The 16,279-nt window shown below is 43.5% G+C and overlaps 1 protein-coding gene and 1 long non-coding RNA gene across 4 annotated transcripts in view; one reads left to right on the top strand and one right to left on the bottom strand.

The window, feature by feature from the left end:
• MATN2 (matrilin 2) overlaps window positions 1-16,279 on the bottom strand; it is a 476,504-nt gene that overhangs the window by 298,406 nt on the left and 161,819 nt on the right. For both annotated transcript variants that reach the window (XM_085605205.1, XM_085605204.1), the window contains exon 4: window positions 14,247-14,369. In XM_085605205.1, coding sequence (XP_085461331.1) covers window positions 14,247-14,369 — 123 coding nt within the window. The remainder of the gene's footprint in view (window positions 1-14,246; window positions 14,370-16,279) is intronic.
• Window positions 1-16,279, top strand: part of LOC146830999 (uncharacterized) — a 364,002-nt gene that overhangs the window by 106,347 nt on the left and 241,376 nt on the right. For both annotated transcript variants that reach the window (XR_014961506.1, XR_014961507.1), the window contains one exon: window positions 9,801-10,027. This is a non-coding gene — a long non-coding RNA (uncharacterized LOC146830999). The remainder of the gene's footprint in view (window positions 1-9,800; window positions 10,028-16,279) is intronic.

Consider the following 16,279-nt stretch of genomic DNA (forward strand, 5'->3'; position numbering starts at 1 on the left):
CAACACTGGATCTCATCATCGCCAACTCCAACTCCATTCATCTCGACTCCGTTCTCCCCTGTGACTGGTCTGACCATCATTTTATCAACTTTCTGATACTCGAAAGCTGGAGAAGAAAAGGAACCAAGAGCTTTTTTACGAGGTCCTGCACAAAGCTCCAAAAGTATTCTAAACGCAGAAGGTGTGCAGTTCCTCAGGGGGAAGGGGGAAGGAAAAGGGGGGGGAGACAAGTCTCTTATTGAATGCCCTCACACACCTAGCAAGGTGTCATGCTTCATCAATGAGCCGTACTCCTCGCCGGGCCGGTGCTGTGATGCCCGATGGGCTCCCGCGTACGGGCTCTTTTTCGGAGATCTTTTAAGAGGCAGCCGTATAGGTGCGTGGGGGTAAGTGAAACAAGTGTAGTGTGACTCCCCGACGAAGAACTTCCTCTAATAGCAGCAACTCAAGCACAGACAGCTGGAGGGCCCAACAACAATACTATCAGCATGGACCGCCCAACCCACAGTTTGCGTATGCGATGCCCCCGTTTCAAGGGCCCCCTATGTGGCAACCCCCAGGCTTTCAACAGGGCCCATTACCTCCCTTCACCCCTTTCCTCCCACAACCTTTTTTAGGCAGAGGCTGGGGCAGGGGCAGAGGAAGAAGAAGAGGTGGCAACAATCAACAAAAGCAGGTGCATTGGCAGGACCAGACAGAACAAGGACAGATGGAACTCAGGAGCCACAGAGGCAAGAAAAACTGATAGTCAACCTATCCGAACGGCCCTTGAACCAGACGGAAGAACAAGTCCTCCAAAAGGGCCTTGGATTCGTACCCACACCACGGGTAGACGATTTCAGAACTCACTGTGAAGTCCATGACGTATTCCGAAAAATCAGACTGTGAAGTTTCTTTAAGGATCAATCCTCACCCTCATGCGACGACACAGGCTTGCGGAAACCGTCAACATTTACTCCCACTTCAGCTATGGTACCTCCTGAAGTTCTGGCTTTTGAAAAAGCAGTTCTTAAAGACATCAATGCCATGAAAATCAAGGAAACCTTCCACAATAATTCTGGAAAATAACGCCATTAAAAATCGGAGCAATGAGAGGACCATCACGATCAAAGAGGCAGATAAGGGTGGAGCCATAGTCATTATGTCAACTACGGACTATAGAACAGAGTGCCTACGGCAACTCAATGACACGCGGTACTATGCCCACATTAGAGAAGATCCTACTAAAAAACAACTGATCACAATAAGAGCTCTGGTGATGAATGCACTAACACAAGGTTGGATATCAAAAAACTAATCGGAATTCCTCATGAATAACAATCCCCAAATACCGTACTTCTACACGTTAACCAAAATCCACAAAGGTGTCCTTCCACCACCAGGGAGGCCCATCGTGTCAGGGATCGGGTTTGTTCTAGAACCCCTCTCACGTTTCTGTGACCATTTCCTATGACCACTGGTGCAAAAGACCCCTACATTTCTACTTGACACCAGGGACGTTTTGAACATCATCAAACAGTACAACGAAGCTGCATCCAAATCGGATGCCCTGATCACCTTGGACGTAGAGGCCCTCTACACTAACATCCCTCAGAGGGCCACTCTGGAAGTCGTGGAAGAAGTCCTACGTGCACAAACATGGAATTCACCTGCACCGATTTCATTTGTTATGGAATGTGCAGATATCGCCCTGACAAAAACTACTTCCAATTCGAAGATAAAATCTACAATCAAGTACAGGGCACTTCGATGGGGAGTACCTTCGCTCCGAGCCTAGCATGCCTCTATATGGCCCACTTTGAAACCAATCACATATTGACCAGTACGAACATTTACAAAGATAATGTCCCCCTATGGCGTCGCTACATTGACGACATCCTTATATTTTGGAAGGGAGACCTGGACTCTATATCCCACTTAGTGTCCTGGATCAACAGTCTCAATCCCTTCCTACGATTCACGGCCAACACTTCGATCCATGAACTCCCCTTTTTGGACCTCCTCATCCTCATCTCACCAACTGGGCTTATCACAAAAACTTACAAAAAACCGACTGACAGCCACAGTCCACTCCTTTTCATTAGTTTTCACCCCAAAGCATTGCGTGATAACTTGCCATATGGACAATACTTAAGACTCAGACGCAATTGCAGCACGGTGGAGGATTTCAAGACACAGGCGCAGGAACTCACTGTCCACCTAACAAGGAGGAAATACCCCATGGGAGCCACAAAAGCCGCCTGCAAAAGGGCACGAAACACCAATGGGGAGGTGCTACTTACACCCAAAGAAAAAACTAACACCGACCAAATAACATGCGTGACAACCTATACGCCGGAGTCCAACACAATTCAAAAGATCATAAAAAACATTGGAACTTGTTGTCCGTAGGAGACTGTCAAATATCACAACCCAGATTTGCCTTCAGAAGAACAAACAACCTAAAAAACCTCTTAATCAGAACCAGACCAAGGTATGAACCACCTGCCAGCCAGCAACTTTGGGACCTACCACCAGTCATGGGCCATTATCCATGTGGGCAATGCATTGTATTTCCGCTGACAAAAGTGAGTAAAAACATCAAACTCACAGAGCACCTAACCTGGGAACAAAAAACCCATACAAATTGCAACACACGCAATTGCATTTACCTAATCCTTTGTCCCTGACACCTCATGTATGTAGGGATGACAACGCGACCTGCTAAGATCCGAATCTCTGAACACCGCAGCAACATTAGGTGCAGAAAGGTGAATACAAAAATGTGCACGCATTTCCTCGAAATGAACCACACGGCCAATGACATAAGCTGGACAATACTGGAATCTTTTTCCACGATCAGCAAAGATGCCCTCTTTAGGAAAGAACAAAAATGGATTTTTAAAATCTCAAGCCACATCAATGGCCTGAATGACGATATACCCTGGGCTACATTGAATAATACTTAATCCACCATTGGCTTTCTTCCTCCATCTCTCCTGATGACACCAGCGGGCTAAGCCTCATTTATGGTTGGTTCCACGCTATTCCCATGCAAACTGCATGAAACCAGCACTTTGCAATAATTTTACAACATTTTATACTGTAACGACTTATGTCCACATTAAATTGCATTTGACATCCCCACATCACGTCCCACGGCGCCCCTTGTGGCCATTACATAGCATACTCTGCACAACTCCCGACCAGTCCGGCACCACAGAAGCATGCCTGGAATCCCAGCGCTTTAGCCTCCTCATCACCTTCGTTGCTCATTTTTCATTTTTTCATTTTCCATAGCGGCTCAATCTCAATAAAGTTTTTTCAATGATCTCCACCATACTTGGGTAGTAAGTACTCCCAAGATGGCCGACACCTAAGGCATTCTAGCCTCCCAGCATGCCCCAGATCGCACTTCGGTATTTTAACCACATGCTGTCTCTGCTTCCACGCGGGAGCCGGAGCAAGAGTAGGAGCACTGCTAGTCGCACGCCCCCCTGTTGTGAGTATACATTCCAAGCGACCGCCATTCCACCGGTAAGACTACATAACTTCCAGTACGGCGATTTTAGAGAGATTATTAATACCCTCCCTTGTTCCCTTTCCTGTTTGCTAGGGCGAGCAACAAATTGCTCTTTTGGCGAACCCGTACAGCCATGACCCCACAACTGGGGGTGAGTTGACTCCGCGCACAAACTTGACCATGCGCGTTCCTCAGACGTTACACATTGGTGTCCGCAGCTTTAGCATGACGACCCCCACTGCGGCAATGACTTTTACCAGTTTAGCTTACCGCGACCCTTTGACTGGGGGCGGCAGCCATTACGCGAGTTATGCACGTCCATTCTACCTTCGAGAGGCTCGGCACTGCACTCGCGATCGTAACAATTTTACTTTCACAGCGAGCAACATATTCACCACCTGGGCCCTGCGATCTAGTCAGTTTCCCAGCTCGGGACACTGTGTGTGTTTTTGTAGATATATTACTTCCCACCGGGAATCCTACCAGAGATGCACATCGTACCCAGAGCCCCTGATGTATGCTCAGCATGACACTTTTTGGATTCGCTCTCTCACATGACTACCATGAATCATGTTGTAATGATGCGCCCATGTGTTTTCTGTTTTTTGTGTTGTGTTCTGTGTCCGTTTCTCTTCCCTTTCAGGTCTCGCAACCGTGGGTCCCCCCACCGTCTTGGGACCTCCTATACCCCAACTGGTGACGTACTATTTTTACTTTCACTGGCTGCTGTAGTAGAGATAATTCTGAGCACTTCCTCTTCACCACGGTCCTGAAGAATTGCCAAGCGACCCGTTAGGGGCATTAGGCAAGAAACATGTCGACCTATTGACACATCAGTCCCTGCGGATCATTATTATCCAGACAGGGCTCACTTATTTTAATTAGGTTGGTACACCACTAGAATAAACTCAATCTCCATTGGTGATACCAAACCTATTTTAAACCACTACACACCTACTCACTACACTTGTTCCACTTACCCCCACGCACCTATACGGCTGTCTCTTAAAAGATCTCCGAAAAAGAGCCCCTACGCGGGAGCCCGTCAGGCATTGCATACCCGAAAGCTGGAACCACAAAACTGCTCAACCACTGAAACTAAAACACTGGAAAAGACTGCTCCATAGCACAACATTAGTGAGCTCATACAGCAATGAAATCTCTCCCTTCCGCCCCCTTCTAATATGACTGACGTTCACAACCTCACCGAACACTATAACAACACCATGCTATCTGCCTTGAATGATGTGGCCCCACTTCAACTAAAAAGAATTCCCTCAAAAGACTCCAAACGGTGGTTCAATGACAGTCTAAATGCTGACAGACGCAGTCTTAGACTAGCTGAACGCAAGTGGAGATCCACTCCCTCCACGGATCTTCTAAAAACTCTAAGATTCAAAAGAAGTACATACAACAAAACGCATTAGAACGGCGAAAGCCAACTTCTTCAAATACCAACTTGACAAAGCCAAAAATTGCCCGAAACGACTTTTTGAGCTCATTAAATCACAATCCAACAACACCTCTAACCAATCTCAGCATCCCACACGTCCGCAACCAAACTGCGATGCGGTTGCTGAATTCTTCCTCGAAAAAACAGAAAAATCAAATCAGACCTAAGGTCTGCTGTACTCACTCTCTCGCCTTCTCCTGACGCCTCTGTCTCCACAGCCCTCCCCTCACCTCTTGATCTCTCACTCAAAAACAAGGCTTCATGGAGTCAATTCACGCCCCTCAATGACATTACCATCCTCAATACTCTCTCTACCCTTAAACCCTCAAATCACTTCAATGACCCCTTGCCCCCAACTTCTTTAAAGAAATGATAGGCTCACTAGCTCCACTATGGTCTAAGATCATCAATGCCTCACTTCTTCAAAGTGAGATCCTGGACTGCTTGAAGGCGGGCCTAGTACTCCTTATTCTCAAAAAACCCTCGGCTAACCCTGTTGACCTGAACAACTACGGCCCAATAACAAACATACCCACCCTGGCAAAACTTCTGGAGGAATGTGTTAATGAACAACTATGCAAACACATTGGGGAATACCAGCTTCTCAACCTATTCCAATTGGGCTTCCGCATTGGCCACAGCACAGAAACGGCAATCACTCACATTGTGGACAACGCTCTCACTTTACTCGACCAAAATGAAGCCTGCCTCTTAATTCTGCTCAATTTCTCATTGGCATTTGACACTGTCAAACATGACAATCTACTCTTCCTCCGGGAATGCAGGATGGGGCTCTTAGGCACGGTCCTTAAATGGTTTTCCTCTTTCCTCAGCAACAGAACACAAAGAGTCAAATCCAACAAGTCTCTCTCCAACCCGAATCCATGCACACTTGGTGTCCCCCAAGGATCCTCACTCTCCCCCACACTCTTCAACCTTTTCCTGGAACCACTGACTGTAATTCTTAAAACCTCCAACATCCAATGTCACATGTATGCGGACGACACCCAACTCTACATGAAAATCTCCTCCCCCGAAGACATCAACTCCCTCAATGGAACCCTTCTCAAAATCCTGAACTGGCTAACCTCCAACCATCTCAAATTAAACGCCCTCAAGACAGAATTCCTCCTCATTGCACCCACTAGGCAAACCCCCACTGTGGTGAAATTCTTCTGTAACCTCACAGCCCTCAACTGCACACCTCACATCGTGGACTCCACTAAATCACTGGGAGTTGTGCTTGACAGAAACCTAAACATGCAAGACCACATCCGATCATCGACCAAAGGAGCGAACTTCCAACTCTGCATCCTAACAAAATTCCAACCTTTCCTTCCCCAAGATGACTTTAAATTGGCGGTGCAAGCAGAGTACGGCAGTGCGACTCTTTGCGGTATGCCGAAACTCAGTTTAGCACCTATCAGAGCATCTCTAAATGCTGCTACTAGACTCATCACAGGTTCTAAGAAGAATAACCACATTTCTCCGTACCTGAAATCACTCAATTGGCTTCCATTTGAAGCAAGGATACAACTAAAGATCGCTTGTATGACCCATAGGGCCCTACACTTCAACACCCCACTCTACCTGACAAACAAGCTGGAACTCTCTGGTGGCTCCAGGTCCACAAGGAGCACCAGCACACTGATGCTCAAGCCCAAGAAATTTAATAAGCTTAAAACCTACAATCGCCTGAGAATCTGGAACTCCCTTCCAATGGCAACAAGACTGATTCCCTCTACTCTTGACTTCAAAAGTGAAGTAAAAAATCTACTAATGAACAATGCGTTGAACTAGATGCTGTGCTCCTTTTGCCTCTAAGTTACTGTATACTGTCTTGTTTGTTCTTGTTGTACATTGCCCTAGTTGTCGCTCTCTCCCAACCTGCTTACTTTGCCCACCTCAATTTCATCTTGCACCTGCTGTATTTTGACCCACTGTTTCCTTGATTTCTGACCCCTAGCTTTCCTTTGTCTGCCTTAAAAGTATATAAGGCGCTCTGACAACCATCTGGGTCATGTTCGCACTATACAAAACTCTAAATAAATAAAAGAGGGTGTCACATATTGAATTAGGTGGTACGGGCTGAGCTGAACCCATTTTGATTTGTATGCATCAGGGAAACCACTAAAGTTGACAACCTCTCTTAGCCAGTATCTTGTAATCTGTATTTATTAACGCCAACGGTCAATAGGAACTCACCATTGTGGGGTCCCTGTCAAGTTGTGGAAGGGAGACAAGTGTGGCTTCATAAAGGGAGTCAGGATGGTGGGAAGACAAAAGTGGCTCATCGTATGCTGAAGGTGAGGAACCAAGAGATCCACATAGGCCTTGTAAAATTCGGTTGGCAGACCGTCTGGGCCCGGTGATTTCTCAGTGGCAAAGCCCGGAATTTCTGCAAGGGTGATATGGCCATCTAAGACCGTCCGCTGGTCCAGAGTCAATTGAGAAAAGGGCAGTGTAGACAGGAAGGAGTTGATGTCTGATACAGACACTGATAGCGTTGACTAGTAAAGCAAGGTTAAATGGTGGAACATCTCAACGTGAATTTCAAGTTGAGTGTATATTAGGGTGCCTCCAGCTGACCTTAATGTGACTATTGGATGTATTGGTGGCTCCTTCCGGATCAGCCATGCAAGAAGAGGACCAAGTTGGTCAGCAGTGGCCTGTACCCTGGCGGACTGCGCCTCGTAATTCAGACTTCCAAAGCACTCTAGCAGGGCAGCATAGTTGGCCCTCGCTCTTTTAAGATCAGGTGTATGCTACGGCTCAACTGTGGTAAAGGTCTCCACGTGCCAGGAGGTACAGTTCTATCTGAGATAGTTCGCCCTCTAGCTGCTTCCGCATGCCACATCCCAGGCCCAGACAGCATCCCCTTAGTGTCACCTTCAGTGTATCCCATTCTAACAAATTTGAAGAGGTCGTGTCTGTATTCAGGTCAAAGTATTGTTCTAGAGCAGTACTTAGGGATACTTAAAAGAGAGAGTCTTCTGGGATAGTGAGTTGCAGGAGCCAAGTGGGGATCGGGGAAGGTCCGGTATCCCACGTGAGGTGCAAGTATTGTGGGTTATAATTGGAATGGGTGCGTCTCAAATAATCTGTGTGTGTAATAGAGGGTAATAAATTAAGCATGCATATCAACCGATGTATCCTGACGTCGTTTGTGTGGGTAGGAGTAAAAGGAATATACATGAGTAGAGGGGTTACGAGTCCTCCAGACATCAGCGAGTTGCCAGTGGCTTAGCCAATCCTGTAGTGCTTATGCGTTTGCAGAGGCAGACGTGCGTGGCAGGGGAGGGAAGGAGCGGTCCAAACTAGTGTCTAAGACGCTATTGAAGTCTCCTCCTACTATCCACAGGAGACCACTCCATATAAAAGTGTTTGCGAGATCAACTGTAATAAGGAACCGTGATCAGTATTAGGCGCATAAATGTTTCCTAACAGGAGAAGGCACCCATCTAGCTCGACCTTGATAAATATGTAACAACCTTCTCATTTCTTAAACATTTATATCAGGAATACAATTGTACATTACGAATATTTAAGCACTGAAGATATACAATATGTTATGTGGTTGAAATTATTATTTTTTTTGGTTTGTTTATCATCGCCTCATCATCTTCTCCCCCTCGTCTTGAAGCCTTATATTGGAGCTGAACATTTGGACTGAAATATAAATATTTTTGGGGAAACTCTAGTGGAGAAAAAGTGGAGTATTTTTATTTTCCTGCTACATTAATTTTGTTTTATTGACATATCAACATGCCAAAATACTGAAAATTTGGATGCGGTGAAAACCACATGGTATCCGTTCTGCACATACTTTTAAATTTGTTACTATGTAACTACTCCTCAGGGCCTGATTTTAAGACACCACATCCCGTGCTGTTGGCTGCGATCAAACTAGCAAGAAGCACATATGTATCAGCGCTTAAGTACACAGAGTGAAACATTATACAAATGTGCCCGTGCCCATGTTAAAGTAGTCAACTTGTCTAGGTCTTTTCATTAAGGAGAATAGATGTTCAGACAGAAGATCATTGGTTGGTGGATGGAGAAGGGCTGTTTAGTACATTGATTCTTTTTACTACACTGGTGGGATTTGGTCAGTTTGAAGTTTTCACTTACACGTCCATACCACAGAGTGTGCCTTAGAACTCAGTAATCTATTATTTCCTTTTCAATAAGGATTCTGACTCTGTCAACATTTTGGATTAAACACTTAAAAGATTTCATTCCAAGGTAAGGGGATATTCTAATGCAGCCAGTAACAGATATTACCAATCAAAGTGGGATCACAACATGTACAGTAAATTCACAGGCAATGTTATTGCGCTTTTGGAATTTTCCAGGGAGTTGTAAGGGAATCATAAGTATATTTGGAATATGGCTCCGGAAAATGACCCATTGTTTGGCCAGGCATTCAGAGCACTCACATTCACGGTTCCAGATTTGGAACAGTGAAATTGAAAGGAATGATGGGATAAAAGGCTGCATTGTTCATTTGGGACCCTTTATGTTTTTTAACATTTTAAATTTGTCAATATCTGTGGATCAGATCTGTGAATCCTCTGCAAATAAAATTACCAAGATATACAAAAGTGTTAAACTTTTAAAGCCCGTTCAGCAACTTTTTAAAATGCTTAGATCTCTGATACCAGTAAAAAGATTTACTCCAAACCAATGAAAGCATACATTCTGAGTAAAGTTCTGTTTTCATGCTAAGATGAGTGTAAATCCGTTCAGCATTTTTTGATATAGGCTCAAGTAAACTTTCCTATTGGAGATAAAATGGGAAAACATATTTTTCACCTCCATTTTAACTTTATTTTTCCTGAACAGATCTGAACGAAAATTGCCATGCTGCTACTTAGATCACTACGCCAAGCTTGTGTCAACTTTTTGCAGATTTGTCCATGTGGTCAAACACTGTAGAGAATCAAAAATGCCTTTTCAATTGAGAGTGCAACTGAGCGAGTCACTGCGTAGAAAGTCTTCAGTTTAACCGCCCCACATTGAAGAAACTGCCAAAGTTTCTCCAATCATAGTTCGAGTGCATCTCATCAGAGGTAAGTGCCTAATTTACTAATATTTTCCCTGTCTCAAGATTGTGTCAACTCATACAATACAAAATGTAAAGTGCTTTAATCCAAGGGTGGTCTTAAAAATGGTCTTAAGCCATAGCAAAATCCTTTGTAAGCCAGGGTCACAATTCCTGGCTTAAGATAATATTAATATTTGTTCCATCAAGTAAATCTGATCCAGTGGGCCCTGTTCACAAAACCATTAGTACTGCCTTGCCAGGTCTCCTCTGACTGTACTTTGTGGCTCAAACACATGCAACACTCCACTGTCCCTCTCGTTGGGTTTGCCCTATGTGCTTGCATATAAGCTTTCACATAGCACAAATGGCTCCCACCTAGCAGTAACAAGGTGTCAACAAACACAAAAACATCCAGCAGACTACCATGTATACATCCAACACACACGCACACCATGCACGCACACACACACACGCACACATACCACACACGTACCACACACACTAGAAGGTGTTATTGCAATAAACAAAGCCCCATGGTCTTCACCTTTGCACAGGATAGCATACACACATAGCTCAATGAGCAATACATATACATAACCGCAAATATGATCTGAATAGAATATTTGTACTACATTTTTAGAGATGTCAGCCTGCAATGTTTAACCAAGAACCGTATGGAAAGTCCTCAGATTGGTCAGAGGACTGCGAGGCCCTACCAGTGGCAGAATGTGCACTTTACTAATGCAGATAAGATAACAACCACAACATAACGTATGAGTAGGTGTGTCTTACTCGTTGTAGAAGTCAATTACTCAAAAATATTAGGTCTGATTCACAAATCGTGTACATTTCTTCCTAGCCCATCCTAGGACACATCTTGCTCACGAATCTTCATGAGTAATACTTGGTTAGTCAAAAAAAAACTTTTTTACTTTTCTTTGAGAACAAAACTTTTCTCCATGAGCAAGAATGGCTTGCTCCTATACATACATGGGAACATCACACCTTAAGCCTGAAGTTAAACATATTTACTCTCAGGAAATGGATTGTGAATCTGTCCTTGAAATTCAGAGTAATTCACTCTTAAGAAACGAGTAAGGAAAAACTACTCATAGAAAAAAAGCCTTTCGAATTGGGCTTAGATTTTGAAAATGTTCCGAGTCTAATCTTTATCTTTCCACACTGTTCAAGCTTGGATGATGAATCGACAGTGACTGCGTAAATGTAAACGTGAACATTTTACACTGCTGTAGAACCTGACCAGAGCTCAAAATGTTGAATCAATGGAAAGACATTTTAGCTGGACTACCTCTTCTTCCCTGCCACTGCAACGTATACAAGACCAGCACTGAAAAGAAACTTGCTGTTGTAATAAAAAGGTCCATCAAGCCGTCAATACTCGTGAGAGGCTTTGTTAAGTAACAGCTCTTCAAAGCATGGTGCTCCTGAGTTCTGAGGGAAGCACCATGGCAATATAATGGTCTTACCGCGAGATTCCATTTACTATTGCCAATGTAATAAATACGCAAAGAAAGATCACAACAGATCTCCCTTTCATTACACCTAAAATAAATACTTGCTGAATAATAGGCATATGTTAATGTTAATGTTAATGTTAACGGGATTTATAAAAGCGCCCGAATACCCGGAGGTGTCTGAACATAGGGGGCCCGATTCACAGAACTAACTTAAGACAAAATCCTAAACTTACTACCATTTTGGTATTCACAGAAGGCACTTACTCATTTTGGTATTCACAGAAGGCACTTACTCATTTCGGTATTCACAGAAGTTAGGAGTCCTAACTTTAGGACTCCTAAATGCCTTCTGTGAATACCGAAAGTCTTAAAATTAGGATTTTTCTCAGTTTAGTAGTAGTATAGTTAGGACTCCTAACTTTAGGACTCCTAAATGCCTTCTGTGAATACCGAAAGTCTTAAAATTAGGATTTTTCTCAGTTTAGTAGTAGTATAGTTAGGACTCCTAACTTTAGGACTCCTAAATGCCTTCTGTGAATACCGAAAGTCTTAAAATTAGGATTTTTCTCAATTTAGTAGTCCTAAATTTAGATTTAGGACTACTAAATTGAGAAAAATCCTAATTTTAAGACTTTCGGTATTCACAGAAGGCATTTAGGAGTCCTAAAGTTAGGAGTCCTAACTATACTACTACTAAACTGAGAAAAATCCTAATTTTAAGACTTTCGGTATTCACAGAAGGCATTTAGGAGTCCTAAAGTTAGGAGTCCTAACTATACTACTACTAAACTGAGAAAAATCCTAATTTTAAGACTTTCGGTATTCACAGAAGGCATTTAGGAGTCCTAAAGTTAGGAGTCCTAAACTTAGGACTACTAAATTGAGAAAAATCCTAATTTTAAGACTTTCGGTATTCACAGAAGGCATTTAGGAGTCCTAAAGTTAGGAGTCCTAACTATACTACTACTAAACTGAGAAAAATCCTAATTTTAAGACTTTCGGTATTCACAGAAGGCATTTAGGAGTCCTAAAGTTAGGACTCCTAACTTCTGTGAATACCGAAATGAGTAAGTGCCTTCTGTGAATACCAAAATGGTAGTAAGTTTAGGATTTTGTCTTAAGTTAGTTCTGTGAATCGGGCCCAGGGTGAATAACAGAAATACATAAGGATATAAACAAAGTCTGCGGGCATTACCCACATAGGAAAATAAAACTAGTTGAATTATATAATAAAACATTAAATCTACAAATAATAAAAGTCAATAATTCTCATACACATGTAAGAAAACAACATATCATGTAAATAAAGTTACACAACCACATAATCATGTAAGTAACTTGAGGACCTCCTGATCTCCACTATCTCTCCTCCTTTGTTCACTGTCGGCTGAACAATATTTTGCCACCCTACGAAGATTCCATCTTTCCCCATTAGCCAACACTACATGCCATTGATGTACTTCCTTAACTTGAAATGGTCCACGGAACTTGCTCAATCCACTCCTGATTGGCCCTGGCCGTAATTTGAGCCAATCACCTGGGTTGATTCTTGTCTTGCTCTTAACAACACCAGACTCACTGGTAATCTCAATGCCCTATTAACTGACACAACTTTTCCTCGATCATCAGTTCTTTTATCCAAGATGGAATCAGCTTAATAGTGGGTTTCCTCCCTCTCATGGAGCAATAGGGCACCACTCTGGTGGTAGCATTTTCCATGTTACAATATACTCACACCAAATCAGAAACCACCTCCTCAATGTCTAAGTTATTGACTAAGGCCAATTCTAATCCCCCTTTAACCATACGGTTGGCTTGCTCCACAATCCCATTGGCTTGGGGATTGTAAAGAGCAGTGCACGAGTATTTAATACTACGGATACTCAAATTCTCTCATCTCATAAAAAGTCAATAGAGTTCCATTGCCAGTTATGAGAACCGCAGAAAAGCCTTCTTTGAAAATATCATCCAAGACACAAATCGTGATCATGGCGGTAATCGCAGGAAGCTACCGCACAATCAATCACACAGAATGAACATCTATTAACACAATGCCAACCCTTTTGTTGTCATCAATCCTTGCCATGGGACCAATAAAATCAAGGCACACATTATGCCATAACTGACCAGGATCATGAATACTGCTTTGAATTGCCGGGTACCCACTCTCAATCTCTTCTCACATTCTTTGCATTCCACTTATATGTCAACCCACGCCACCCCATCACTGTCCATGCCTGGTCACCACAATTAAATACTTAGCCTTTTCTTAATTACTGTCTGGCCAAGATGTCCTCCATGCGCTATGTCGAACAATTTGTTGAAGAGCCTCAATGCATTGGGAAAGGTGCTCTCTCTTCTCCCTACTTTTTTGATCATAACTTGTACTGCCTTCAACATCTCATCGTTCTCCATGGCGCTAGACCACTCTAACTTGTCAAATGCTCTCCGACTCTCCTGACCCACATACTCTACACTGGCCATGGCCCCTTCCTCATCCACACTCTTCCAATCTAAAAGCAACCATGACAAGCAATCTGCCTGAACATTCCTCCAGCTTGGTATTTATTCTATGATGAAATTGTATGCTTGCAAACTTGAAGGCAAATGTTGCAAACCTTGCTGAACTTTTTCCTGCTCCCCTGGAGACAGAATTTTAACAAGGGCTAATGGTCAGTTCGGAGAGTAATGCCTCCCCACCTGCCCCCGTAGAGCTTGCATGTTTCAATGTATTACAGTCGGGAAGAGATGAGGTGAGAAACTTACTGCTGCAAGTCTTCTGGTCCGGGTTGAGCAGGTATCCTGCTTGGCATTTACACAAGTAGGAGCCAGGGGTGTTGATGCAAAAGTGAGAGCATCCGTGAGCCACTGTTGCACAGAGATGGGTAACTGAAAAGGAAAATACAAATGGTTAGAAGAGGAAATGAATAACAGGAAGTAGATCGTTCTACAAACAACAGTGTCATCATCATGTTTTCACATAACAGTGCCTGGATCAACCATGACCACGGACATAGAACCTTGCCATGGTCATGGACTTCTGAAAATGGTCTTCGTGATCTGTCTGTGCAGCTTGCATACATTCCTGCCTCTACTTGACCTCACTTACTATGGCCTATATGGATTATTTATAACTTTGAGGCTCCAAATGGTGTCTGGGAGATTATTGCATGCTGCACCTGTGGCATGCAATGGGTCTTACTGAGTCAGAAAAAGGGGAGAGAGGTCTCAACCCAGAGAATACCTAACGAGAAGCCCTGGGGAGAGGCCAATGAAATAATTCCTTTAAGTGATGCTCCTATAGCAAACGCTTTGTAGTTAAGTCTTTCAACCCAAAATGGTATTAAAAGAAAAAACTAGACAAAGTACAACAAATTTATATTTGCCAAGCTGGGGATGAAATATTGCAGTATGCATCCTGCACTTACTCCTTCCATTGTAGGCGCAAAAGTATTGGAATAAACCATGAACAAGTCAGACATGGGGTAGTTTCCATCAGTCGTCAGCATTAACCTAAACCTATTGCTGTGTCGAAATCCGATTGCATAGAATCAGCACAGATTGTAAAATCAAACTTACTAACACAACATTTCATAGTCTAAAACCTCACCTAGCCTAGCTTAACCGAACCTAAGCTAGTGCTAAATTTGTGCCGGTGGTTGCTAGTATTGAGCACCCAGAGAAAAATAGATAAAGGAAGACAAGGGCGAAAGAAGACAATCGTAGAAAAACTGTGACAAAGAGAGAAAGCAGGGATGAAAAAGAATCTGCAGCAGGGAATAGTGAATTTAAGCAACTCCAGCATTTCGCAGTGACGGTAATTGGCACCTGAGGAAATCTTGGGGTCCCGGGCCATATTTTTTTCAAATGACATGGTCTGATTTAGAAAAATATCTGTAAGTGTGTCTTACTCCTGTAAATTCAGGACTAATTAATATTTACGTTTTTGAGAGAGCACTTCAACTAATCAAAGGAAGTAAACTGGGCCCACAGAGGGATGCAGTGAGACTTGAGACAGCACATGGGCCTCACATCGTCTTATTTCACTCTCACAGTATCCTCTCTCCTACCCTTTATGAGATAAATACCCGGGTGAACAACACCCTAGCCGTTCGGCAGGTGCTCCTTAATCTAAGCCCTCTGCACCCTCCTGTCACTCAGCGAGTCTGGGCGTGCGTTCTCTTACATCGCTCCTAAGTGTAACTAACTCGCTACTGGCTGAGCCGCTATTTGCTGAGACGTTCTTGTTGATATTGCGATGTTTTGCTCCTTTTAAAAATCAAACTGTTTATTTACTGTTTTTAGCATATTTAACTGCACTCTATGTATTTTGTGTAAAATTGTTGAACTCCGCTTACCCGCACTTTAAAAAACAAAGACTCTGGAACGTTAGTTCATAACCTTGGTTGTCTTTTTAGTCATTGCTATTTGCACATTACATTTTTTAACATGGCGCTGCCATAATCCCATCCCTGGTTCCTTCAGCGTCACGTGCCTTCTCGCACGTATCAGCTTGCTCCGGCTTCTATTTCTATAGCCGGAGGCAAGCCTGTCTGCGCCCGTCCGCGCTCCGACGCGTCCAGCGGCCAGTAAGGACTGTTTGCCTGTTCTCCCCATCGTGAATTTTCTAAAATACACAGCTGACGACTTACGGTCCTTACGAAGCTTAATATCACCTGCTTGTACTGCAGCCAAACATCTATTACATAGATTTGTCTGCTCTAATTGTCATTTCTCTTTGGGCCGCGGTCTTAAATCGCGGCGGAAGGCTACTCTAAAAGCCCCTGCTCTTTCCTCTC

This window comes from Triturus cristatus, chromosome 5_1 (assembly GCF_964204655.1).
Source record: "Triturus cristatus chromosome 5_1, aTriCri1.1, whole genome shotgun sequence".
NCBI lineage: Eukaryota > Metazoa > Chordata > Amphibia > Caudata > Salamandridae > Triturus > Triturus cristatus.